Source organism: Pyrus communis, chromosome 15, assembly GCF_041283825.1.
Source record: "Pyrus communis isolate YQ-2024b chromosome 15, ASM4128382v1, whole genome shotgun sequence".
Classification (NCBI taxonomy): domain Eukaryota; kingdom Viridiplantae; phylum Streptophyta; class Magnoliopsida; order Rosales; family Rosaceae; genus Pyrus; species Pyrus communis.
In genome coordinates this window covers 34,658,188-34,683,104 of record NC_142579.1, presented here as the reverse complement: position 1 = coordinate 34,683,104, position 24,917 = coordinate 34,658,188, and the positions used below count along the sequence as shown (strand labels likewise).

Here is a 24,917-nt window from a genome sequence, read left to right as displayed (position 1 = left end):
GTCACCCATCATGGGATTGCTCTAGCCCCTTTCTCGCTTAACTTCGGAGTTTCTACAGAACCCGAAGCCAGTGAGCTCCCAAAAGGCCTCGTGCTAGGTAGAGATGAGAATATACATTTAAGGATCACTCCCTTGGGAGATGTGGGATGTCACATCTATACTTGTCCCCATGATTCTATTCTCATCTTACATTTCTTTATTAACACAATTCTCCTCTAAATCGAGTTAAATATATGCTTTGATATCATACCTTTTCGGTTCGATTGGTTCTGTCCAGTTTGGACTCAACTCGTTTGATTTTTTTGGTTGGTGTTGCCCCATCATTACTTGAGGCTTAAGCCTAAGAGTGCATGACAACATTGGTGCATATAGAAACTTTGAAAGTGCGAGTGAGGCTAAGAGCAAAGAGTGACAATGAGGTTAAAATTTTAGTGCTGGAAAAAAAATAGTTTAATCATCAACTAGCATTTGCCTACACATTTTGTGTGTATGAACATAATTTTTTAGAAAATGAGAAGGGGAGGGAGGGAGGGAGCGCGAGAGAGAGAGAGAGAGAACGTGGGGGAAGTGGAAGGTTTTTGTTTTTGGTTGGTCTTTTTATTTATTTTTTATTTTAAATATAAGAGATATTTTAACATCATATGTAAGTAAGGTTTCAATAAAAAAAGTAAAATTTAGACCTGTAAAATTACATTATTGCCCATCTTTTTTTTCTTTTTTTTTTGCGTGATAGAAGACTAAGTTATATTTTTATCCTCTTTTGATTGACAAAGAATGTTTCATTAATTAATAGAGATATACGGTTGGCATCGTATAATTCATTAAGTTTTGTATTTAAATTTACAAATTCGAGAACTAAACCAGCACAAATGAAAGCAGACTTTTGGTATCTCATTAGTCATCGCATACCATTCTCTCATTCTCAATATTTGCTTCACTGTGTACTTCTTCGTTTAGAGAAAGTGAACATACATTTTTCTGCTAAAAATTTGTAATTACTAGTGGAATTTAAAAAGAAAATAAGGATTCTTTAGCAAAAAACAAAAAGGCATCCTAAAATTGTGAGATATATGTGTGTAATATTTTAGTAAGGATAATATTAAGGAACTAAATTTTGTAAATTAAATTTGCAAACTAAATAATGTGACTATTGATAATTGAATTATGACTTAAATATTAATTAAAATATTTATTTTCTATTAATGATATATTATTTGATTTGTAGATTTGATATCAAAGGCATCTTTTTAGTAATAAAAAAAAGTGTGCAGGGTCAGTCGAAGTGTTTTTGTTTGGTCAAGAGTCAAGTGCAGTCGAAGAGTCAGTCCCCGAAGCTCAGGACACAAGTCTTTGCATCTCTTTATGAGTTGTGTCGCCTCTTAGCCTTCTCTGTCTGTTCACTATTCGGCTTTCAAATTTTTCCAACGAGGTAAGAACCAACACCCCAACGAGTTTACGTTTTTATTATTCTGCATTTTTTTTTGAGGAATTATTCTGCCAATTTTAAAGTCTATTTTTATGTTTGTTTGAGTCTCACAGATGTTGGGTTTTCGTTAATTTTCTCAAAGAAAGTGTAAAAATTGGTTCTTGATTGGTTTTTCCTTTGTTTGGTTCCTTAAAAAACCCACGAAAATTCTGAAAGTCCTATACTTGCTTACTTAAGGTTTTTTGTTGGTGGGTTTTTGTTATTTTGTTCAAAGAAAGAGTAGGAATTGGGATCTTTCAGTGTTTTTTCTTTTCCTGCACTGCATTTTCTCAGGAACCAAACAGGGGTTCTCTCTTCCATTGACGTTAAAGAACTGTAGGTCACAGACTCACAATTCATGTTCTGGTTTCTGCTTGAATGATTTTGATTTTGTTTTGGTTTGTTCTTGTTTTTTCTGCGTTTTCAGAAAACAGAAGCTTGGTAATGCAGAAGTAGTGTGAGAGACAAAAGAGGGGTTTTTGTATTTGTGTGCTGGTAGCTGGTTGTTGCTAAATGGCGCCAACTACATTGATAAGAGAGCTCAACAGTTTAAAGAAGGATTTTGAGGATGGTATGGGTATGGGATCAGTTAGGCGGGGGAAGAGAGAGCGTGTGGCCGATAGGATATTTGAGCCCAATTCCTGCGGCAGTGCCACCAAGAAAAGAAGAAAGTGCAGTACTAAAGTTGAAGAACTGATACCGGATGAGGATTATGAGACATTCTTGAGTTCTTTAGCTGACCATGGCAGTGATGTTGATTATATTGACAATAGATGGGTGGATGATCGGAATGGTGGTGATGTCAATGTAAATGATAGGTCTGTGGATGATGGCAATCACAGTGTTGAGGTTAGGTCTTTGGATGATGGTGTTGATGGTGGTGATGATGAGGATCCTGATTATAAGATACTCTTGGATAAATTGACGAAAGGTGGAAAGTCCTTCACAAACAATAGGTCTGTGGATGATGGTTATGATGATGATGATGATGATGATGATGATGATGATGATGATGATGATGTCCATGCAAACGGTAGGTATGCGGATGATGGTGGTGAAAACATTCAGTCTCTGGATGATAGTCTTGATGATGAGGATCCTCAGTATAAGATATTCTTGGAAAAGTTGAGGCAAGATGGAAAGTCTTATGTGTTGGAAGCTGTTGGAGATAATGGGAAATCAGAAGTGATCAGGTATGAACAAGAAAATGAGATACTTGACGGGCCCGATTTTGACACCCCTGAAACTTTGAAAAAATCTCAGGTGAAAGAGAAGCCTGATATTCAAAGCACTTTAAGGAGGAGTATGAAGAGAAAATGCACAAATTGCCTTAAAAATTCTGCTCTTCCTGTGAATAAAGAAGTGATTGCGAGCCCAAGAATTGTTAAGTATGATCTGAGGAAAGAAAACAGGGCAATTCTGGAAAACAGCTCGATGAAGAAGAAGAAGAAGAATGTAAATGAGAAAGCTGCAAATGGTAGCACACGGGGGCGTCCTTTGAAAATACCCCCTGTGGAGGCTGTTCATTTTACCATGCAAGGATGTGCAAATGAGAAAGCTGCTAAAGGTAGCACAAAGGAGTGCCCTGTTAAAAGAACTCGTGTGGCGGATCTTCGGTTTGCCAAGCAAGGATGCAAGCGTGGATTAGAAGATGAGGACTACACAAAGCTTTTAAGTTGTCTACAGTTTGATGATGGTAAAATGGTATATTCACCTCCAAATGGTAGACCGGTAATACTGGATGATGATGGAGAGAGTTCACCTCCAAATAGAAGTTTTACTTCATTTACAGCTGTATGTATCTTCCCCCGTTTCAGTTTTGGTTTGTTTTTTCTATTTTATGCTTTACATGCATACACATACACATGCACAAAGAGACACATCACGGATGAGCAGTACATACACGTCTGTATATGAGTGATTTTATTGATTCGTAGTATCTGAAATTTGTCTTTTGCTGGTTGTTGTCAATGCTTTGCAAATTAATAGGTGGATGTAGACAGTGGGCGGTGCGTTAAAACTCGTGATGCAAGTCATTCGCAGTTTAGGAAGGGGCTTATGGATATTCTGACCAGGCCTTATGACTATGAAGAGTACAGAAGCCTCTTGAAAGAAGCGACTCACCGAAAGCCATTGGGGCACGACAGAAATCTGCGTAATAGAACAATAACCTGTCCAGTTGAAGGGAAACTCGCACCTTCATATCTAAAACAGCACATAGGTTGGTTTTCTTTATTATGCATGAGTAAAGGAGCATAGCATCAATTTACTGTTATTTGTCTTTCAACATTTTTTATTTCCTGTTTGTCTGAATTGAATTTTAAAACAAGATATACAACACTTAGAAGTTTTAAAGCTTAAATGCTCAATTTGTTGAATGAAAGTAGGTTGAGATAATGTTTTATTGAGATTTTGTGGCTGCCGGATTCTCTCATATTTAAGAAGGATTTTGTATGTGACACCACCTGTATTTGTGTTAGAACAGTTAGATGAACTGAAGCAAACATCGAGAATATAATTTGTTCCTTACCAAAAGTACAAGGATTTAGATCCTTTTCTTTATACTGTTTGTAACCTTTCAATTTGATTGTATTTTATTTTAATTAATTTGTCTTCAAACCTTGCAGTTCTGAGAAGAAAGATTACGGCAGCTCGTGGTGACCGCCCTAGAGTTTTGAATCTCTTGCGGGGATTTTTCTACTGGCTGAAGGTTAGTTGTTTTTTGAGTTTTGTTGTATGTCTGTGCTTGATACTAGGGTTATCACTTATCTTATTGCTAGTTAACATTTAGTTGAGTGATATACTGATTTCATTTTTGTTGGGATTGATCAGTTTTCGATACCTATATTGAAATAGACTTCTGTTTTAAGACTGGAGGTATTTCATTTGGTATTATGTTCCCGCACATGGTAAAAGCACATGTTGACATGCCTTTACATTGTTGTTTCTGTGTTGGTAAAATCACACGTTGGCATGCCTTTACATTGTTGTTTCCGTGATGGTGTATGACTTTTGCACGCGTTACTTTGCATGTGAGGGCCAGTGTTGCGTACATGTGCATCCCAGCTGATGGGTATTGGATTCACGTCTAGTAACGCTCTTCTAATTTGTGTAATTATTGTATATTTTTGCTAGAATGTGGCCCAAGATGAAAGCTTCTGTCCTTGGAACGACTCGTCTTGTTTGAAAGTGCTGCCACCATCTGATAAGAAGGCTGGACTTACTGAAAGGGGACTTGAAGGCAAACGTAAGTAAGAGTTCATGCACCATCTTCAGATTCCGATGGAAACAAGTTTGACAAGTACATTGGTAAGATTTTAGTAGGTAGATAATTAGGGTTTAAAATAGGCTCTGGTTCAGGAACCTTTCCCACTTTTGGAGTAGAAAATACTAACCATATGTTAAAATCGTATTCGACTCTGTCTCCCTCCCTCCTTCCCACCCTCCCACCCTCCTACGCTTGGATATATGCAGGGGAAGAAATTAACATATCAGAATCTAATCAATATAAATATTCACCATCTTTTTACAGCCAGTGTGTTGAAATCTTATGACTGTTGTACATCTTGCGGTTGAATGTCATTGTTATTGAACATCATGCGAGGCTTGCCCATGCTGAAGTTGAGGACTCTGGCATCCATGTTGTACTTTATTTCCCCATCGTATAGCAGCTTCCTTATGTAGTGCTCGATGTCCGAACCGATCAGACGGAGAGTGTACTCTGTCAATGGAGCTCCCTGATTTTTCACATAGAAATGTTAATGTCTCAACAAGAAACAAGACATTGAAACCCTAGTTACAACTTCAAATGTAAGAAACGTGGTTTTTCTGTTCGGTTGAATTTAATGCAAAGGAAAGAGGGCTACGGTCCAACCTAATGTTTATGATCACATTTACAAGCTATAGCTATAAAAATTACGGAAATCTGCGTTAGCTTGATATGCATTGTTGATCAATTTTTCTACGGTTTAAGGTTTTGTTGTTTACACAACTTGATATGTACATCATTAACATTATTTAAGTAATATTATACTAATAAAATTATGCGTTCCAAATTTTTGATGAATAATGTAAGTTATTGTCGTGATATTGTTTTGTGGGTTGATTCACTTTTGTGTGAACACAAACACGATACAGATATAAATGAGTAACCACAAATACAATGAAAGAGCACCAAATGGTTTTTCAATGGACTCAAAATCAAAGCTTCTCTTACCTCGTAGTGATCCACAAGCTCTTGGAAGTAAGAGTAGACCTTGTTGCAGGACTCAGAAGTCCAGACAAACTCATTGGTGGGGTCCAGAATAATAGTAAGCTTGTCCATCTGAGTCTGGTCGAAGGCGCAAGTCTCTGGGTCGATGTAAGCTGCGTAGATCCTGACGTGCCTCGTGGCACTGCTCAGCCAATCCCCACCGTACTCCCTCCCCATGTTCTTGCTCTCCACATTCACCTGCTTCTCCACCGGCCTCAGTGGTGTGTCTCCCGTTCCCAGCACTTTCTCTGTCCTCACACTTTCTCTCTCCTCCTGCGACTCTTGGACTTCTGGCTGCTGAGCTGCTACGGAGAAATCCCTTCTCTTTTGGAGCTTTTTTTTGCCTCCAAAATAGCCCAAGAGTGGAAACTTTGCCATTGTTGCTGCCATGGCTGAATGCAAGTAGGCTACAGGCCAAATTGTTCATTCTTTATAATATGTGGTTTAAGTGAAGAAATGATGTTGCTTTTGGGTGCTCCAACTTTTGCGAAATTGTGGGAGGCCCCAACGAACATTGATCCACTTATTTGTGGGGATAAGATTTCTTGTTTTATACTTGGGTTGTGTGTGGTTAAAATAAACAGAAAATTAACAGCCATCAATTCGTAAGTTGTAGCTAAAATGTTGGACTTGTAGTAAACACATAATTGCATATGATTTTATTGAGTTACAAAAGAACGGCATTTTTCGACACGTCAAATCTTTCTGTAACTGTCGTCAGTGAAAAATTACATCTAAAAAATGTCCGTTAACTATTTTAAAATTCCAATAACAGTCCCATCGGGCTAGAACAGAAGATCGAAAATAAATTCTGAAAACTCGGGTTCGAGGAAAACTTACACTGAAAACATAAATGCAATATTTTCTCATTAAAAACTTGATTAGTGTTGCAAATGTACACTATACAATTTAGTAGGGAGGAAAAAGCTAAAAGAAAAAAGAAAAGAAAAAATCTCAATTCCCCGGCTAAGAAAAAAATAAAAACCTATAACAAGAGTGCAGGCCTCCGGTAAATCTGAGGACGATGGATTGGCTAGAAGAGCACCGGGTTTCCGGTAAGAACAGCGGATTCTCCTGCACCTGCTCTTTTATTTCCAGTATAATACTCTCTGTATGTCTTCCTATGCGATGGCGGTCATACTCGCCATTGCAGAATCAAAGTTTGGGAAAACAAAATTTACTTACAACAGACTAATTACTGCATACCATAGCTAATTCCATGTTGTCCCCTCTTGAGCTGCGTCTGTCATGAAGCATTTGCCTTCAACCTTTCCAGTAAACGAATCGGTTTAATCAGTTCGTCAAGATCATCTAATTCCAATTCCGACGAATCGCTGTCACAATATGCAGCTTGCTCCTGTATTGGATCATTAGTTTCTCCAACCTCCTCATCACTAACATCAATGCTAATGAAATCAGCGACTCCGTCAACAATTATGTCATCGCTGTTCTGTGCAGACTGCTTTCCAGACACTGTTCTCGGTTCGGAAACAGTGATATCCTTGGAAACAAAGTAACGGCCCCAAGCATTTCTGTGTTCTCTTGATCGTTTTCTTTTCTTTTCCTTTGCTCGGTTTCTGGGGTGGTGAAGCTTGCATTTAGGCCCATGCGGACAGGTTCCGGTTGCTTCAAAGGACAGGCAAACATAGCTGTGCTTCTTCCGGCACTGTGAGGGAGATATATTTTCTATTTTACTTGCTCCGAAACTAGTGTATCTTTGTTTGCTCAGATAAGAGTTATCAAGCCTTACATATAAAATCTAGTATAACTGTATGACAAACAGAAATTCTATTTGCACCCAGATTATTACTCAACAGCCCGAACTATTTTCCACATTCCCCTAATTCAACAAATAATACTTTTACTCACCACACCCCCTTTCCATAAATATGTTAATTAAATCTTTTGTTCACTATGTTGTTGAGTGTAAGCAGATCTCAATAATAATATTATCAACGAAACTCTCTTTCTTGTTCGACAAATTCAATGTCTACTTTATTGAAGGATAGGTCCAACTATAGTTAACTTTCTAGTCCCCTTTTCATCTCAACCATTCCCCTTCCCATAATACACCAAACCTGAGCAGTTTTTCATCTGGTATGTCCAAATTCATTGCCTACAAAATCAACATGCATGCCCACACACCACATACACGATTGAACTAAAAATTGGGCTCCGTACTAGCAAGTAAAACGAGTCCCAGACTTCGGATTCAAACCAGCATAAAAAAAAATAAAAAAAAACAAACACAAGCAAAAAAGCGTATATATGATAAGACAGTACCTCATTCCCGTCAGCACAATAGCCCTTAAGAAATCCTTCACAAGTAGATGCCTTTGGATTCACATTCACATGTCTGTAAGGGCAATTTTGATTGGAGCATAAACCTGCCAGGAAACATGTCAGAATTTTCTAATTCTATTAGTAGCTTGACTAGAACAATGTTACTAGAAAGCACCTTGCAAATAGTAAGAACAGTCTGGCATTCTTTCAGGAATGACCTGCATGAAGATAAAATATAAATAAAGAAATAAAAAGAAAAGGATAACATGTCCAAAAAGAAGTACAAAGTTCTGTTGTAGATCACATGAAGTCCTGTCACACGGTAAACCTGATGAGTCAATTTGCAATTGGGATTGGAACATAAACCCTTCAGAAACTTTGTGCAGACTGCAACTTTAGAGGAGTCATGGATATAGGGACATTTTCCATCATCCTTATTGCACTTCCCAAATCTTGTAAAAAACTGACAGTACTTCCGCTTTTTTGCCAGCCGCAGTCTGGCCGTGTGCAAACTCCATCGGACTCTTTCACTAGCCAATATGCGAGTTCTCTTCTTCGGATTTCTAATAAGCTGGTTACCATTGCCAATCCGCAAATATCTGCCAATACGGAAATGCATTTATATCCAAGAATTTTAAAACTTAAGAAGAATGCAACCATAATTTGGAGGTTCGTGTGTCAACACCATCAATTGGCATTCACATTTGCTTGTATTAATTTCAGGAATCTATCTTTAAGGCATAAACAACAGCAACTTACTCATCATTGCCAATCACCAATCTCCTTGGAACATAAGATCTCTTGGGATCCTTTTCAGGATTGAGCACACCAGAGCTTGACGATTCGTCATCTACACAGAACATGAATGAATACTGTACGATCAATTTGCGGATAAGATGTACTCCCACATATGCTAAAATATTTATAAAAAAAAAAATCCTCCAAAACTGAAAAACACTCGTTAATCACCTTATAATACTTCTTTGGAATTGGAACATACGGCTATATGTGATTCAAACATGAATAGAAAAGACACTGTCCAGTGTGAGGGCAACTGCTCATAAACTATATAATTAATACGCTAAAAGAACGTCCAAAACGATATTGACATAAATCAGCAATTCTGTTTCTATCGTATGGGCCTTTCGTCCCCTTTGTTTACCAAAATACAAATCAGCAGTTCTGAAATTAGTCAGAAATCAGAGGCACATCCTGAGCCAAAGATAATGGTTCCAAATCACGAAGATATAAAAAAGCTCTCTTCCCAATCACTCCAAAACTAGATATGACCATCTACTCGTAAGAGAAAGAAAGGTTGAAACTTAAGAAAATGTGGTGACCACATCCAATGGCCAGAAGAAATTGAAAATCAAGCTCCCAATGTATAAGCATTAAAAAAGTATACACTAAAGCTCATGTTGAAAAGGACATTTGACATGCGGAGCAAATAAAGAGCAGCTCACCTGAAATCCTTTTTAGTGTTCGCCTTGAAGGATCCATTTTGTACCGGACAGAACCAATGCGAAATATACGTTTTCCTGCCATATCATCAGATACTTAATAATCAAGCAACATACTATGTGGAAACATATTGAAGGTATACCACAAGCAAGAAATGTCATGCATCTGACACATCAGATGGCTCTACATTTTCACTACACTATGAACTGACTTACCTGACAAATTATTTCTAAACTTAGACCCCAAACTAATGCATGCAGCACCATTGTGTTCTCTTTTCTTCTTCTCCACTGCAGCAACAGCACGTGTAGCTTCCTAGACATTGTTAATAGAAATAATTGAGGTGGATAGGGACAGAGCAGTTTCTGATTTGGAAACCATTACTTCACTTTAATAAAAAAAGGGATTATCTTTGAAGAAGAAATTATAGCCTGACTGGGTACCAGCCAACAAACCTCATTAGCTTCCTTTGATTGCCTTTCAAGGGATTTTGACCATTTTAAACTGGCCCCACCAACACTTAATACCTTGTACATTTTAAGTGAAAAGCCATGGGTTGACTTAGTGTACAAAGTATCCCGCCTTCTTGACAGCAGCAGTTTCTTACTGAAAAATGAGATAATATTTGATTTTCTTAAGTAACATACACAAATGTGTTCAAATCTAATTGCATTTTCAAAACAAGAAAAGAATCGAATACCTGATTGTGGGTACGGAACTATATTTGAAACTGGAAGCCTGACTTTGCATGAAAGTCCTCCAGTGTCTTGCTCTTTTCCATGGAAACAGGTAAGGCACTACCTTCTGATGGTTAAGTGAACCACCATCATTGTTTGATGACTGTGTAGCATGCGGTGTCCACACCAAAGAGTTTTTTCCAGTTTTACTTGTTTTTGCAACAGCTGTACGAGAAAACCAAGGTAATAAGATTCTAAAACAGTGAAGAGTTTCAACCAAAAAAGGGTCAAATCTGTACAATGATATCATCATTGAAATATGAAAAGAGCTTAAGTTGGAAAAGGTTACAGATCAGAGCTTCAATATGTCTAAAAGATGAAGAAAAGGACAACATCCAGGAAATAGAAGAACCCTGATGCTAACAGTTAGCAGTAATCGATAAATGGAACTGAACAAATCCACTTTTGCCTTGATCCAGAAAATGCATTTCAGAATTTAGGTGTAAGTGTAAAAAATACTGCTTAGAGAACACATAACAGAATAAGTTCTAACAGCATACCCTTGTGTGATCGTTTCTTGCCATATGTTCTTCTGGGGACAATCTTAGGAACCCTTTGCAGCTGTAAGTTTAAATTGTCATCAGGCATGATAGCATGACCTTCCAAAGATGTCCTGATTAGCTGATTTTTGCGCCTCTTGTAGTAGCCATCAGAGGATGAGTGCTGGATCTTATCAGCACTGTGGACCAGAAGGTCACAAGGACTTGAAGTTGCAACCAACTGATTTAACGTGCACTTTCCATTTACAATCTTCTTGGTATTTGGAGGTGCCAAATTCTCATCATGCAGTACATTCTGGTTTTCCAAATTATTGAGCGAACCACTGTGATTTTCCTGAGTTTCAGAAATTGTCAGTGAGTCCTTGGCAAATGTTTGTGCATCTTTGGTGTCCAAAGAATTCATAGGATCTAACTTGGTTTCACCACTAAGAGGCTCAGACACCGGGGATGATGCACGAACCCCGAAAGAGATGGCAGGACAAGTAGATAATATGGGTGCAACGGGTAGTTGGGGTGTCGGCCTATCAAAAGGAGCATTCATTTCTCCAGTTCTCATGAGACTTGGAGGCATTTTCACATCAATCCTACTGTCAGATCCTGCATTCTTCTTCAAACCATCTATACCTGAAGAGTTCAACTGATAAACAGCTGAACTAAACCCATGGGAGCTTTGCAGAGCAGCAACTGGAGGTTTTCTAACAAGGCTGTTACCTTTACGCACATACGAATTACTTTGAAACTTTCCATTCCTTTGTGGCAACTGCCTTTGGGGTGGAACAGTACTAGATAAAGGCATGCTTACAGGAAGAGGAGATGAAGATGAATTACCATTTCGATGCCAAGTCCGAGGCTTTGCAATATGAGTTGAAGAGGCAGTCTTCATTGAGGTAGAAGAGACCAAATATGAACGACCTGGCACAATCCCACGAGTAGCTTGACCCAGCTGGTTCTTCAAACCAGATTCCGTGCTTACGAGATTCGAACCATGAGTTGCGTTTTTGATATTTTGCAAAGGTAAAGCTACTGACTTCCCCATCACTGATTTGGTACCACCTGATGATGAATTTGTAGCCGATGCATTGGAACCACCTTCAACCACAGACTTCAAATCCAATTGCTGGTCAACCCCACCAGCTTTTTCATCAGAAATTTTGATAACTGATGGACTACAAGGTAGCATCTGCATGTAAAGGACATCAGTTGAAGTTTCTGGAGAACCCTTATCTGATACTGTATCATGCACAAACTCCGTTCCTTCATCATTAGAGTTAGTAGTAGATACTTCATTGTTATTGGCACATAACAACAGACAATTTGACGCAACAGGCAATTTCTCCTTCACAGAGACATAATTTGATTCCATGTATGTGCAGGAAAATTTATTGCTTGAGTCTGGAGGCTGGACTTCTGAAGAAATGCTGCATGGAGCAGTCTCACCTTGCATCATAACTTGCTCATCTGTTGAAAATATACCAAAATTTTCTTCTAGGTTACTTTCTACGTCCATAATGTCAAGCTGATGGCTATTTACAACCAGAGCTTGAGTGCTAGCCTCTTTTTGTTCATTCCTCGATGGTGAGGGACAAAGGAACGATGTATCCGGAACTGATTCTTCATAAATTGTACATGATTCAACACCTTGGTGCTCAAAGTTCATACCATCATCAGTAAGGGCATCCCTAGCTGCAGATACAGCTGCTAAATCATCCACAAATAATACAGTGCTTCCCTCTTGAGAAGGAATTAAATTAGCAGTAGCAGAGAGAAAACCTATGCTGGAAGCAGTAACTTCGTCTTCTTGTGTTGGATCATCATTAGTCCAAGGTGCTTCTGCATAAGATGTAGACTTATCTGCAGGTCCCTCATTGGTTTGAGAGGTAGTCCCTACCAGATGAGAGGTGGATACTTTTCTCCTCTTTATATACTTCAGTGAAGTCTCATCAGGATCAGAGTTAACATCACTTCTAGCTGATAACTTAGCCTCACAAATCCCATCTAGTGAGCTGTTCCCACGCAGAACACTGACACCGTCATTATTTGGTTGAGAGCCCATATCTAACTTTTCAACACCAGAAACAGCAACTTCTACACAACTAGCATCCTTCAGGGATGAACTTACTGCCGTATCCACAGAATTTTCATGGGCAGAAACATTTCTAGGCTCTACAATAGTGTTGGAAGCCCTTGAAGAGTCGAACAGAGTCCTAAATTTTCTCTTCTTTTTAATCTTGAATGTAACACTCTTACGATCTCCAGCTGAATTTGCAATCTTTGAAGATCTTTCGGTGCCACAACTAACAAATGATCTGGAGGCACCATCTGCAGATGCTTGCGTGCCAACAAAATTGGCATTCCCACCATTAGGAACAATAATATTCTCATTACTAACTTTGTCAGAGTTCCGTGCAGTACCTCTACCATCATCGGAGCAGACACCAAAGGTCTTCCCCGAACTTGATAAACCAACAGTCATGCTGCTTTCTGCTGAATATGCCTTTGGAAGTTCTTCCACAGAACCAATTTGTAGTGATGTTGGGAGCTGATGTGTACAAGGTTGCTCGCTGATGGCATCCACATTGCCAATGTCATGAACCATGACTTCTTGATAAGATACTTTTATACCACCATCAATATCCAAGTTGGTTTCTGCACCATGGCCAGAGCCATTTACATTCATAATGTCTCCATGCGTCATAGTTTTCTCTGAACTTAAAAAACCAGAATTGGCATTGCCTTCTACAGACAATCTGGACTCTGATGACTCTGTTCGTATGACATTATCAAGCGATAAACTGTCTCCACTCTGACATATCTGTTTGCTGACATCTACAACGCAACCAGTATCTGGACAAGTAGCTACCCTAAGTGAATCAGTTACATTGTTGGTAAAATTTGAACTCTTAAGCAAGCCTTGGACAGAAGCATCTACAGTTGGACAACCCTGATCAATATTAATTTCTTCACAACTTGAAGAACCCAAATTACAAGTTGAAGTTTTCCCAGTACTCTTACTACAAGAGTTGGCATCAGTGCCATGTTCATCCGATACCATGCTCGGTGAAGAGGTTTCACCCTTTTCAGTCCCAAAGGCTGTAGATGGACTACAAATATAGCTATCTGCTGCCTGTGGTTCATCAATCTTCTTTTTTGGCTGTGGACGAGGGTTTACGACCTTTTTCACTACTTTCTTCACCACTTTTTTCTTCTTAGTAACCTTAAGAGAAGACATTTGAGCAGAACCAGCCTTTTTACCATCTCTTTGTAAAACCTTACCCTTTGTGTAACCCTTTGTAGCCCTTTCCACTTCACTCTTTCCAGAAGAATCACCAGTCGCATTAGAACCGGGCTGTTCGATATCACACCTATTCTCCATACCAGAAGTGTTCACTTCCTCTTCCAACTGTCGTGGGTCCTTGTCTGAACTGGATGTCTTATTTGCAACAACTATGGAGCTTCGCAAACGTACAGGTGCAGCATTCTCACTGTCTCTGCTGAGTTTCAAATTTGAGAAATCCCTGCTGTACACTGAATCTATCTTAGCATCCCTATTTCCAACTGCCTTCGCCACTAGTGAATTCGATTTAAAAGAAACATCAAGTTCCAAAGAATTCGCACCTCTCTCAACTTCACCCATCTCGCGACCCGAATACTCATAGTATCCTTTCCCTTTGTGGGAACTAGAGCCAGAATTATCAAAATAAGCAGAACCATTCCGGTGACTAGGTTTCGCCGTTTGAAGCCTGAGTAAAACACTCTTCTTTTGTATCTGCTTCCTCCTATTACTAGTACTACTCCCTCTTTCAGATTCTGAACCATAATAATCCCGTTTCGCCAAAACATTCCGGCCCCTGTTACCCTCATCGAACACGAATGGATCATATAACTCTCTAGTAGCTTCTCTATCATTACGAACCCATCTCTGATTATTCTCATACACCTCATCTCTCCTACCACCACTCCTCAACTCATCATACCGGCCATCATAGCCACCCGAATTCGAATCCAAAAGACTCTTCAAATTCTGGCTTGACGCAAACCCCAATTCGCGATACTTTCCATCGGAACTGGGTTCTGCACGAGCACGGCGGCGACTGTTATAATCGTCGTCCACGGGGGCCCGATGGTCCCGGAGCAGCTGTTCATTGTAGTCAGCCCTAAACCTAGCAATACCATTACCCTCTGATTCAACCCTAAATTGGGGTTTATGCAATTCACGATCGTAATCGTGAAAAGCCCTAGAAGAATCCCAAGAAACGGGATTGGATTCGACGTAAGGCGATTCAAATTGGAGCAATCGGTGGTGGCGAGGGCGCTCCGAATGGGCGACCCGAGGGGAGGAGACGGGGTAGTCGTGAAGGGGGAGGAAGGTTCTGGAGCGTTCGGTCTCGAAAGTGAGATGTGGCGGGGGAGGGGGCGGGGGCAGGGGCGGTGGGGGGAGAGAGTGATACGGCGACGTTTGGGGTGGTGGTGGAGGGGGCGGAGGTTGGAGGAGTTGCTGTGGTGGTGGCGGTTGTTGTGAGTGGTGATGGTGTGTGTAGTTGTGGTTGGTGTTGTGGTGGCGGTGAGGGTAGTTCGGGAAATTTGGAGGGTTGTCGGAAGGGTAGGGATTGGAAGAAGGAGCGTACCTTGTGAGGTGGTGGGGATACTGCGGGGGATCCATCGACGGCGTATCTTTCGTTTCTTCGGTTTCCTCTCTGATCGTCTTCTTCTTGTTTCTTATGCGACTTTGTGCTTCGCGTTTCGTTTGAAAATCCAATCCAATCCAATCCAGTCAAATCGGGTTTTTTTTTTTTTTTTTTTTGATGTTTTGGTGGGCAGTTTCCTGCGTTCACACTTTGAAACCGATAGAGTGTGTTATATCTTTGACAGTTTCCAAAGCAACACGACACGTCGCACCATTCAACCCAATCCAATTGGTTTTCTGCGCCACGTAAGCAAAACGTGGCTCCAATGCCTAGGGAAGTTTCATGAGGCAAAATAGTCTTTGTGTGGAATATAAGGCAATTTGGGATCCCCTAATCTAAACTTTTTTTTTTTTTTTGTCAAACGATATATTTTGTTAAATTAGATGTTAATTTAACCACTAATAGAATTCGAACTCACGTCATCATTCAAGAGCTTACTCCTACTAGAACCATGTTTGTCAACTAAAACTTTATAAAATTATTATTCTAACCCCTAATTAAAATTAAACAAAAATATTTTAAAAGGGCAAATTAGTAATTACATGCAACATAAATTTTGTTGTTTTTTAATCCAACCTCACAACTATAAAGCATAGCATGTCCTAATTCAAACTCTAAAAATTAAAAAGATTTAAAAAAATGTCCACTTAAGAAAGTGCCTCATCATTGTCCTATTTTTCATGTTTAATTTTAAAAATTATTCACACTTCGTAATAAAAGCAAAAAACTGCATTATCGGTTAGTAATTTAGTAATATAATATTTTTCTTAACACATGTTGGACCATATTTTAAGGATGGTGTTATCCATACATTTCATTTTCCTTTCTACACACCTTATGTTAATTTGTGTCTTTTGATTCTTTCAATTCATTCGATTTGTAACTAAAAATTGGGAGGGCTGTGAGAATAGCATCATCTATTTTATAAAGGGAATTGTTATTAGCACTCCAAAAATCTCATTCTACACTCCAAACTTTCTATATTAGGAAAGAAAAATATAATTATGAGGAGTGTATAATAAAAATTTTGGAATACTAATAACACTTCCATTTATAAAAATGAAAAAGTATTAGATATACCTTTACATATTTTGCCTTGTCCATTAGACATCTTAATTGGGCAAATGAGAATCGGATCCCCTCCGAGCTTAGTAGGCTGAAGCTCATGAGCAAAAGATAATTTGATCCAACGGCAACAAACAGGATTCCTCTCTAAAAATTATAATAATTGTAGTCGTTAGATTAAATTTCAACGACTCATATAATTTGTTCAAGAAGCTCAGCCTTCTAAGCTCATGAGAGGATCCAATTCCAGGCAAAATACCATATCTGCAAAGTACAATTTTGCCTCAAACAATTGCCTAATTCTTTAGAGATGCTCTGCAACCTGGCGAACTCCATGATTTATAACCGTCAGATTAATCTATCTACCCTACCCATGTTTAGAATTTGGAACGCTCCCCGTTATGGAAAGCAACCCTAAAACACTTCTTCCCAAGCTGCTGAAAGAAGGAGGGCTAGGAGTCACGAAAGAGTGGAAGGCAGGCTACCCTCCTACCTCAAGCCGGAACCAATGGCCGACGGTCAGGAGGCTTTCAGAATTAGGGTTTTTGGGAAAGAAGAGATGGGCACGAGCCTCTAGAGAGGGTATAAATTGCCACCAACCAGTACTTTCTATCAGTCCAAAGTTTTTCCTAGCTACCTGCCAAATCTTTTAGAGTACAGTAACGAGTGAAAAGTTATGTAACACCGTCATGTTACATAACTTTTCACTCGTCGTTTAACATATATTTTACTTATAATAAGATACTTTAAAGTCACATTTGATACTTATGATTTGCTTGGATTTTTTGTTGTCGCATTTGGTGCTTATGATTTGATTGGAATTTCTCAGCTAGCCAAATAGTTACTGAGGTGGTGGTGTGGTAAAACTATTTGCCAAAGACATTTCTCTCTACTTTAGCTTAGGAATAGTACTCTCATCCAGCTACATTTGGTCCTCACAACCCAAAAGGGTCAACCATGGTACATTCATCCTTTATTTCACCCGTAAAATCTTGCTGCGAAAGTTATGGATGCTGTGGAAATGACCAAAATGGGTTTTGAGGTGTCGGTGACTTGTTAATTTGGCCACCAGAATTTTGGTCCATAGAAGTGGCGGTGGTTCTTCTGTTGTAGCTTTTGAGGTGTTGGGAGACCCTCATGACTTTAGAGGCATGAAGAAAGATTTAGAGCCATGTGATTTGTGGTCCTGTGGAAAATAATCTAACAACACAGTATGGTCCACTAATTTTATTACAAGTTGGAGGGAGGATAATGACTTCCATTTGCATTTGCCCTTTTTTTAAGAGAAGTGTTATTGACATTCCAAAAATTTTATTCTAAACTCCTCACAAATGTATTTTTCTTTCCAAATATAGAAAATTTGAAGTATATAATGAGATTTTTGAAGTGCTAATAACAATTATCTTTTTTAAATTTGAGCACATCGTGTACATAAGTACTCAAAAGTAGAAAAACTAAAGTATCTTCCATTGCATTCCCTTTCTCTCTCTTTATCTTTTGGTGATGAAAGAAACAAAATAGAGAATCTAATTTATTATCAGTTGTATACGATCATATGTTTATCTTTCTCGTCAGGCGATGGGGAAAGATGAAAACACAATCTTAAAGATCACTCGAGAAAGAGAAAAGGGGCATGCAACGGTTTCATTTTTCTCCTTTGGCCGTATGCTTAGACTTGTACATAGTGGAAATGAAAATCAACGTTATCTTTGAAGACAAGACATAAAGAGGATCTGTGACAATCTTTCTCATCACATAATGACACATGATAACAGAAATGCAAAGATTTACGTAAAAAAATAGGGTATGCAACAGTTTCATGTAAGTTTTCCTCGTATGGACTTGAGCTCACTCAGAGGAAAATGAAAATCAACCAGAATTGCAACATATTCATCTTTGAACATTACAACAGTCCCAACTCTTGGTCTGATTGAGACCAACAAGCAAGCTGAAAAAAAACCAACCAGGAAAACCAGTCCAACAAATAAGGACTAGTTTACGACTGCTAGGGAAGGAGGAGGGCACAAACACAAACAACCTCTCATCCTAAACCCATCCATAACTATAACCCAAACACTCACACAACATGTCAAAGCCATTGTTTTCTTACCTTTCTTATTTTCACGGTGGGGATTAATATACAAATGAATCACACAAACGGGAAGGTGCAATTACTAGCATTGTTGTGCTTGTGAATTTGTTAGTCGAAGCTTGATGAGCGGCTCCACCGCCCTTTCAGGTAGTCCTCTAAGGAGACAGTTTGCTCAATGCTGCTCATGGAGAGTGAGTCATCCTCCACATCAAGCAGTGCAAGGTTAAGGTGAGACTGCAGATTTGAACGTGGACATGTTTCGTTTTCGAGCACTTCAGATTCCTCCATGGCATGAACTTGCAGCCTGGACCACTTAGTCACATCTGCATCGCCTTGAAGAAGCTTCACGATCTGTGCTCAAAAGGACAGATACAATCTTGTCAAATATTAATTCAGAGATTTTTGTTTCATGCTATAAACTGATGGGAGGATACTCAAGAGGGATCGGATCCAGCTTACAAAGCTCATCTGGGGCCTAGCTCGTGAAGCATGTCTGATACAAAGAGTGGCTGCTAAAACCATTCTCTCTATCTGGCCCTGGTCATAGTTATCGCCCAAACGCGGATCTAATAGTTGGGACACCTTCCCACTGTTTAGAATTGGCTTGGCCTGTACAAGACGTTTCAATAATTCAATTTCTTTCAAGAGACAAACATCAAGAGGTGCATGGAGTACTGCTAAACATTAGGGGAGAAGAGGACATACCCACATGACTAGGCTCTCATGGCCTTTTGGATGGTCACTGCTTATAGGCTTTCTTCCTGAAAGAAGCTCGAGGAGTACAACACCAAATGCATACACGTCAATTTTGTCGTTTACTTTGCCATACATGAAGTATTCAGGAGCCAAATAGCTGCAGAAAAATGCAATAGTGTTATTAATTAATCAACATCTCATATTTCCATGTTTTCTTAAAAAAGAATTTCATTTTGGAAATTTTATTCATCTTTATAGAAAAACGGAAGTCTTGACTCTTTAGAAAGACGATGAAAGGTAAAGCAATGAGATTAAGTAACGAACCCAAAGGTGCCTGCAACATCAGTGCATGTTATATGTGAAGATGAGGTTGATGCCCATTTTGCTAGTCCAAAATCAGAGAGCTGAAAACCCATTTCAAGATACTATTAAAACTGACAATTCAATAAACAAATGCATCTTTAAAAGCAACAACCAACCGGATGTATACCTGCGGCTCAAAATCATCAGATAGTAGAATATTGGATGATTTGACATCCCTGTGGATTACAGGTTGTGCGCTGCCGGTGTGCAGATAATCCAAGGCCTCAGCTACCCCCACGGCCACCTTATATCTCTCGTTCCAACCAAATGCAAGGGGATCCTTCTTAGTTCCTGATTTGGAAAAAATCGAAAAAGTTGTAATCACGTTAGAATTCAAACAAAAATACAGGGTAAGTAGACATTTATTGTTCTTCGTTGTAATGTTTAAAACCCAGAGAAATATAGTATATACCATAGAGATTCTCTTGAAGGCTTCCTCTTGATAAGAAATCATAAACCAAGAGGAGATTGTTATCCTCAAAACAAAACCCCAGAAGGGAAATAATGTTCTTGTGATTTAAGGTAGTAATGATCTCGATTTCCAAAACAAACTCCTTCAACACATCTTCAGATGGTTTTAAGATTTTAACAGCAAGTTCCTTGCCGTCTGGAAGGCAGCCTCTATAAACTTGACTGCTACCGCCTCTCCCAATGAAGTTTTCTGGGATTACAAAGGAAAATATATTTTTTGAAAGAAAAAAAAATCAATACAAATCGGGAAATGAATAGGATGTCTCACATATGAACTTCGTGAACAACATACCGGCCAAGAAGTATGATGTAGCTGACTGAAGTTCCTGGTAGTTGAACAATCTGCAAGTAGCAGAGTACTTTTCATGCAGTCCCTCCAATTCTTTGGGCAGGCTTTTTGAATTGTAGTCCGGTGAAGGTGGGGCAGTCATTGCCTCACCACCCACCGCAACAATTGCGCCACTTTCTCCATTCAAACAGGAAGGTTGATCTGAATCACAACTATTTTTCCCTTCATCGAAATTGCTGGCAGTTGAATGCTGTCTACTGGGCAACTGCATTGCCCACTGAACTACTGAGATCTTTCGGACCCAAGACCTCTCTGAAGATTGTCGGTCTGGTAATACAGCCCGTCGAAGCAGTGGCCAACCAGGTCTCACTTCCGGTAATTCTTTGATCAACGTAGAAATTGAGCTCGCTGCTAGTGCCTCTTCTTTCTGCACTGGCACTATAGCCATATATTTATTATCACCGTCATCCGAGGACTCTTCTGCAGATTGGTGACAAGAACTATCTACCGAGGGCCGGGAACAAACTGAGCATTTCTGTTTCTCAACACTCTCCGAACATTCCAGAAAGACTTTAGCTAATCCCTGCTCCAAGTTTTGACAATTAACCTGACCATATGTGTCCTTTAAGGTCACACTGTCACTGCCTTCATTTAGTACTTTGGAAGACTTATACACTGATCGGTGAAATGCGCTGAGCAAACTGTTCCGGCGATGCTCTTCACTTCCTGCAAACAAGTCCTCAACTCAGAATCCCACCTTAAACAATTTACAGACTCGAAAATCATCAAAAGCAACGTAAAATTAGAAAAATCTAAATACCTTGGGGGTCACAGTAGGTTGTTTGAGAGCCTTCTCGGTTAAACAAAACCTTCCCATTATTTACAGCAAGAACCCCACAATCCTTAGACAGTTTCTTGGCACAGTACTTGGCCACGGTGGTCGATGACCGGATCTTATGGTGGTTCTGGGCAGTTCCCACTATAACCTTACTTGCAGTATATGAATTCGCTTCCCGAACTAAAATTTTCTTGACTGATGTTCCTCTGCAGATTTTAAGCTTGAGATCCACCTGTAAAAGTTTTCATAAAAAATCTGAACTTTTTAACATTCTGCCAGGCCACTGAAAAAATGATTAAACTCTCCAATTGGTTTGAACTCAAATTTTCACTCAAAAGTCACAACATTTTTCAGTTTCTCAGGAAACGAACAGAGGATATGACAAAATTATACAAAAGGACAACAAAATTCTAGCATAAAAACAACAAAAAAAATAGCGAGAAATTAACCTGCTTCAAGTTGCAGAAACCATCATAGACTGCAAGAACAGAGTCAAACGCTTTGACAAGAGAAAGAAGCGACGACTTCCCATCTCGATCAACAATTTCTGCAATTACCCAATCCACCAAAACAAGTAAATTTCCACTCCAGCCCACCAAAAACCCAAAATCCCAAACGAAAAAAAGCCTTAATCTTCCACCCAAATTTCACTCACCATTTTTACCGAGCACATGGAGGGCAATCACGCGATCACCAGGCTGAGCAACCTTAACCAGAGCCCATGTCAGCAGCTCTCTACTCTTCGAGTCCAGCTTCACCCCCACCACAACCGAGCGGCCTCCGCAGCTGTCCGCCTCTGCATGTCCTCCGCCACAGCCGTCTTGCACCATTTTCAAGCAGTGCAATGTAGGGGAGTCCAAACGGGGTAGTTTTGGTATCTGGGTCAGCTTCTGGCAGCTCTGCTGTTCCGTTGCCGGTGCTCGAAATTCATGTCAAATAGGATTATAAAGGCTTACAAAGCAGAGAGAGATGGGTTGGTTTGCTTTGCTTTGGTTTTCCGTTTCAGGGTCGCAAACTCAAAAGCAGTCACAGAGCAGCGGAAGAAAAGGAAAGCGCAGCAAATTTAAGAGAAGGGGGCGGACCTACTTTTACTGCTAATTCAACTCACTCTGATGGAGCTGTTTTAACCATGTGTTATTATTGTTTAATGGCTTTTTCAGCAAGAGACTACGGTTTTGGAGAGATTTTTCAGCAGCACTCTTCACGAAATTGTACATTGCGTGTTATTATATAAAAAATTAAATAATTATATTGTAAATTAATAATTTAAAAATAAAATTTACCTATATAGAATGACATAGAATATACCATCCCAACATAATAAAAAACTTCTCCCAAGTTTTAGTTATAGATGGCATCGGTGGTCTGTGGGGTGGGACCACCTTCAACTCACATGTATGGATGAACTTCGTTATAACTCTGTGACAAAAAAGTGGTATAGTCTCTGGATGTGATATAAAATATAAATTCGGTGAACATGGGAGGTAAATGGGCATAATAAATGTATATAGGATGCACATTATACGTATGAGAATTTTTTAGTATGATTGGAACACATTAACCTTACGTCATATGTAATCATGTAATTATAGGAATACTTAAAAAAAAACTTTCCACCATTTATATGATTACATATGACATAACGCTCTGTATTTCGAATATATTAAAAAAATATCAAAGCATATGGGGTGTGTAACATTGGCGGGTGCCACCAGTTCAAAGTTTTTGACTTATTTGTACGGTGAAGGTGATGGTATTGGATGCACTAAAATTTTGTGATTCACTTTTCAATATTCCTTTTGGTTCGATTTTGTATGACCGACGAATCTATCAACCTTTTCCTTTTGCCAAGTATGACTAATCAATTAGCTACTCTATCTTACGAAATACTAATTTACTTTTAAGAGGTTTGTAATTCAGATGATTAAGAATATTTTCTTAATGCTCGAGTTTAAGTATTTTGTTTTATTTGTAATCTTGATATCAATTTTATAAAATTAAAAAAACATATAATTTTTTTAGGGTATTTTTGTATGACATTAAGATAAGCTTGTGATAAGAGAAGTTGACTCTATGCACGAAAAGTTTAAATTAGTATCAGCACACGTGGCATGCTACGGGTATTAAAATGTTTTGGAAATATATACATACAGGAAACAGAGGTTATAGAAGTTAGATTTATATACATAAGTTTATATTTATCAAAAGATTGCGAAAGTTAAACTGTTCATTGTTCAAAAGATATAGATGCTATAAAAGTTAGACTTATGTACATAAGTTCATAATTATCAAAAAATTGGCAATGTTTAATCACTCATTGTTCAAAATATAGATATACTACGAACACTAAATTTAGATACATATGTCCATAGTTATCAGAAAGTATGCACATACACCTCTATAGTCAACGATGACGTTTGTTCTAAGCTCCATGAAGAGATGGTAGATTATCCAAGTCGTAATTTTAATCAAGCATTCTTAGTTTCAGTAAGTCTACAACCATGGTCGTAATTAGCCTCAAACTAATAGTAATCAACAACCAAGACTAAACTTCTGACAAAAAAAAAACTAAGATTAATTTAAACCAAAATTAATATAACAACAATATAAAATAGCAATCAACAATATTAGTTGGTGTTTTATTAATTAGTTATCTTCCTAAATCTCAAGCTCCCTAAATAAAGTGTCTAGCTATATGTTTCCTCGGGTAGGGGCATACATGAAATAACAGAAATTAAGCGGAGGCATTGAAACGAAATTATACTTTAGAAACAGTAAACCAATTCATTTTGAGATCTAATTTAGATTGAATTGAAAAGCTTAGTTTGAAATTATGATGGCGTTGTTTGTATTAAAAAAATTTAGATTAATATTAATTTAATTTATATACAGATAGTGGCATTATTCTTCTGGTTTAATAAAACTAGTTTTCATAAAAAAGTGAACTAATACATTATCTTCATATTTCTTTTTTTGTTTTCTTATTATAAAACCACTAGCCTTTCGCTATACGCTTATGCGTGTGATAATTTCCTCTTTTATATTTTATTTTTTATTTGTACTTTTTAGTATATTTTTTTGTTTAAAATATTTTTTATATTTTACAGTTTAAAAAGTTAAAGAAATAAAAGAAGAAAAACTACCAACGTGGGTAGTTTGGTTTTGTTAGTTTGGAATTTTATTTAAAATAATTGTTTTATTTTAAAATCTTATTAAGGACAGTCAATTTCAAAATTACGAATTATTCACCTTTTTTGCCTTCTGGCTTCATACATCTATATTGTAAACAAAAAAAGCGATATGATATTTGCAAATATGATTTACAAAACTTCGTCAACTTACCCACAATAAGTTACAATAGGTCACGACTTAATATCGAATGGCCGGTTAACATACATCATTTTTTTCATCCATATAAGTCGAATTTCAAATTATTTTACTAAATAAAGAAACCATGCATTGCTAGACCAACTAGTAATAATTTATGTTTTTAAGTTCTCTTTACAAAATACGACGAAGTGTTCAATGAAATGTTCTAAACTTTTTTTTTTTTTTTTTGGACAAGCTTTATCACAACCAATAACGACAAATTTTTTACTCCTCATTACTATTGAATAACATGTACATTACCAATCTAATTTAACAGAATTTTACAATTAAACCACGAGCATGCATGAATTATGTTGAACTAATTCCCACTCACACTTTTAGACAAATCAT

At 38.3% G+C, this 24,917-nt stretch overlaps 4 protein-coding genes across 6 annotated transcripts; 1 reads left to right on the top strand and 3 right to left on the bottom strand.

Annotated features, from left to right (window-relative positions):
* The first annotated feature begins 1,275 nt into the window (after positions 1-1,275).
* On the top strand, positions 1,276-5,343 carry LOC137710482 (uncharacterized). Of its 2 annotated transcripts, XR_011064978.2 has the most exons (6): positions 1,280-1,429; positions 1,893-3,259; positions 3,455-3,686; positions 4,093-4,175; positions 4,601-4,774; positions 4,998-5,343. XR_011064978.2 is itself a non-coding variant. In XM_068449517.2 (5 exons), exons 2-5 carry the CDS (start codon positions 1,979-1,981, stop codon positions 4,718-4,720), a joined length of 1,716 nt encoding a protein of 571 aa, XP_068305618.2. In that variant the 5' UTR covers positions 1,276-1,429; positions 1,893-1,978; the 3' UTR covers positions 4,721-5,343. The 2 variants fall into 2 exon arrangements, 1 of the variants encoding a protein (XP_068305618.2); XM_068449517.2 differs by having other exon boundaries at positions 1,276-1,429; positions 4,601-5,343.
* NDHM (subunit NDH-M of NAD(P)H:plastoquinone dehydrogenase complex) lies at positions 4,955-6,204 on the bottom strand. Its single transcript, XM_068449535.2, has 2 exons — positions 5,682-6,204; positions 4,955-5,202 (listed from the first exon to the last, which is right to left on the bottom strand). Exons 1-2 carry the CDS (start codon positions 6,105-6,107, stop codon positions 5,014-5,016), a joined length of 615 nt encoding a protein of 204 aa, XP_068305636.2. The 5' UTR covers positions 6,108-6,204; the 3' UTR covers positions 4,955-5,013.
* A 355-nt stretch (positions 6,205-6,559) lies between these two features.
* On the bottom strand, positions 6,560-15,530 carry LOC137710473 (Zinc finger C-x8-C-x5-C-x3-H type family protein). 2 transcript variants are annotated; one of them, XM_068449505.2, is made up of 10 exons: positions 10,699-15,530; positions 10,162-10,363; positions 9,917-10,067; positions 9,677-9,776; positions 9,464-9,538; positions 8,760-8,850; positions 8,329-8,599; positions 8,176-8,218; positions 8,001-8,104; positions 6,560-7,383 (listed from the first exon to the last, which is right to left on the bottom strand). In XM_068449505.2, the coding sequence occupies exons 1-10, from the start codon at positions 15,356-15,358 to the stop codon at positions 6,964-6,966; spliced, it is 6,117 nt and encodes a 2,038-aa protein (XP_068305606.2). In that variant the 5' UTR covers positions 15,359-15,530; the 3' UTR covers positions 6,560-6,963. The 2 variants fall into 2 exon arrangements, with proteins under 2 accessions (XP_068305606.2, XP_088541665.1); XM_088685539.1 differs by having other exon boundaries at positions 8,305-8,599; positions 10,699-15,524.
* Positions 15,531-18,311: 2,781 nt separating this feature from the next.
* LOC137734302 (kinase with adenine nucleotide alpha hydrolases-like domain-containing protein) lies at positions 18,312-22,447 on the bottom strand. Its single transcript, XM_068473597.2, has 10 exons — positions 21,853-22,447; positions 21,647-21,744; positions 21,180-21,429; positions 20,363-21,085; positions 20,012-20,260; positions 19,727-19,890; positions 19,561-19,640; positions 19,246-19,393; positions 19,000-19,149; positions 18,312-18,891 (listed from the first exon to the last, which is right to left on the bottom strand). Exons 1-10 carry the CDS (start codon positions 22,025-22,027, stop codon positions 18,649-18,651), a joined length of 2,280 nt encoding a protein of 759 aa, XP_068329698.2. The 5' UTR covers positions 22,028-22,447; the 3' UTR covers positions 18,312-18,648.
* Positions 22,448-24,917: the final 2,470 nt, after the last annotated feature.

What these genes read in the sequence shown, in the direction of transcription:
- NDHM (XM_068449535.2), bottom strand. Translation starts at nt 6,107, where the DNA reads ATGGCAGCAACAATGGCAAAGTTTCCACTCTTGGGCTATTTTGGAGGC. An exon ending in AGCTTGTGGATCACTACGAG is followed by an intron (nt 5,203 to 5,681) that starts GTAAGAGAAGCT and finishes GTGAAAAATCAG; the next exon opens with GGAGCTCCATTGACAGAGTA.
- LOC137734302 (XM_068473597.2), bottom strand. Translation starts at nt 22,027, where the DNA reads ATGGTGCAAGACGGCTGTGGCGGAGGACATGCAGAGGCGGACAGCTGC. An exon ending in TACATCATACTTCTTGGCCG is followed by an intron (nt 20,261 to 20,362) that starts GTATGTTGTTCA and finishes TTGTAATCCCAG; the next exon opens with AAAACTTCATTGGGAGAGGC. An exon ending in CTAGGCCCCAGATGAGCTTT is followed by an intron (nt 18,892 to 18,999) that starts GTAAGCTGGATC and finishes TTTTGAGCACAG; the next exon opens with ATCGTGAAGCTTCTTCAAGG.
- LOC137710473 (XM_088685539.1), bottom strand. Translation starts at nt 15,358, where the DNA reads ATGGATCCCCCGCAGTATCCCCACCACCTCACAAGGTACGCTCCTTCT. An exon ending in AATCAAAGGAAGCTAATGAG is followed by an intron (nt 9,777 to 9,916) that starts GTTTGTTGGCTG and finishes AACAATGTCTAG; the next exon opens with GAAGCTACACGTGCTGTTGC. An exon ending in AACACTAAAAAGGATTTCAG is followed by an intron (nt 8,851 to 9,463) that starts GTGAGCTGCTCT and finishes TGTTCTGTGTAG; the next exon opens with ATGACGAATCGTCAAGCTCT.
- LOC137710482 (XM_068449517.2), top strand. Translation starts at nt 1,979, where the DNA reads ATGGCGCCAACTACATTGATAAGAGAGCTCAACAGTTTAAAGAAGGAT. An exon ending in ATATCTAAAACAGCACATAG is followed by an intron (nt 3,687 to 4,092) that starts GTTGGTTTTCTT and finishes CAAACCTTGCAG; the next exon opens with TTCTGAGAAGAAAGATTACG. An exon ending in GATTTTTCTACTGGCTGAAG is followed by an intron (nt 4,176 to 4,600) that starts GTTAGTTGTTTT and finishes TATTTTTGCTAG; the next exon opens with AATGTGGCCCAAGATGAAAG.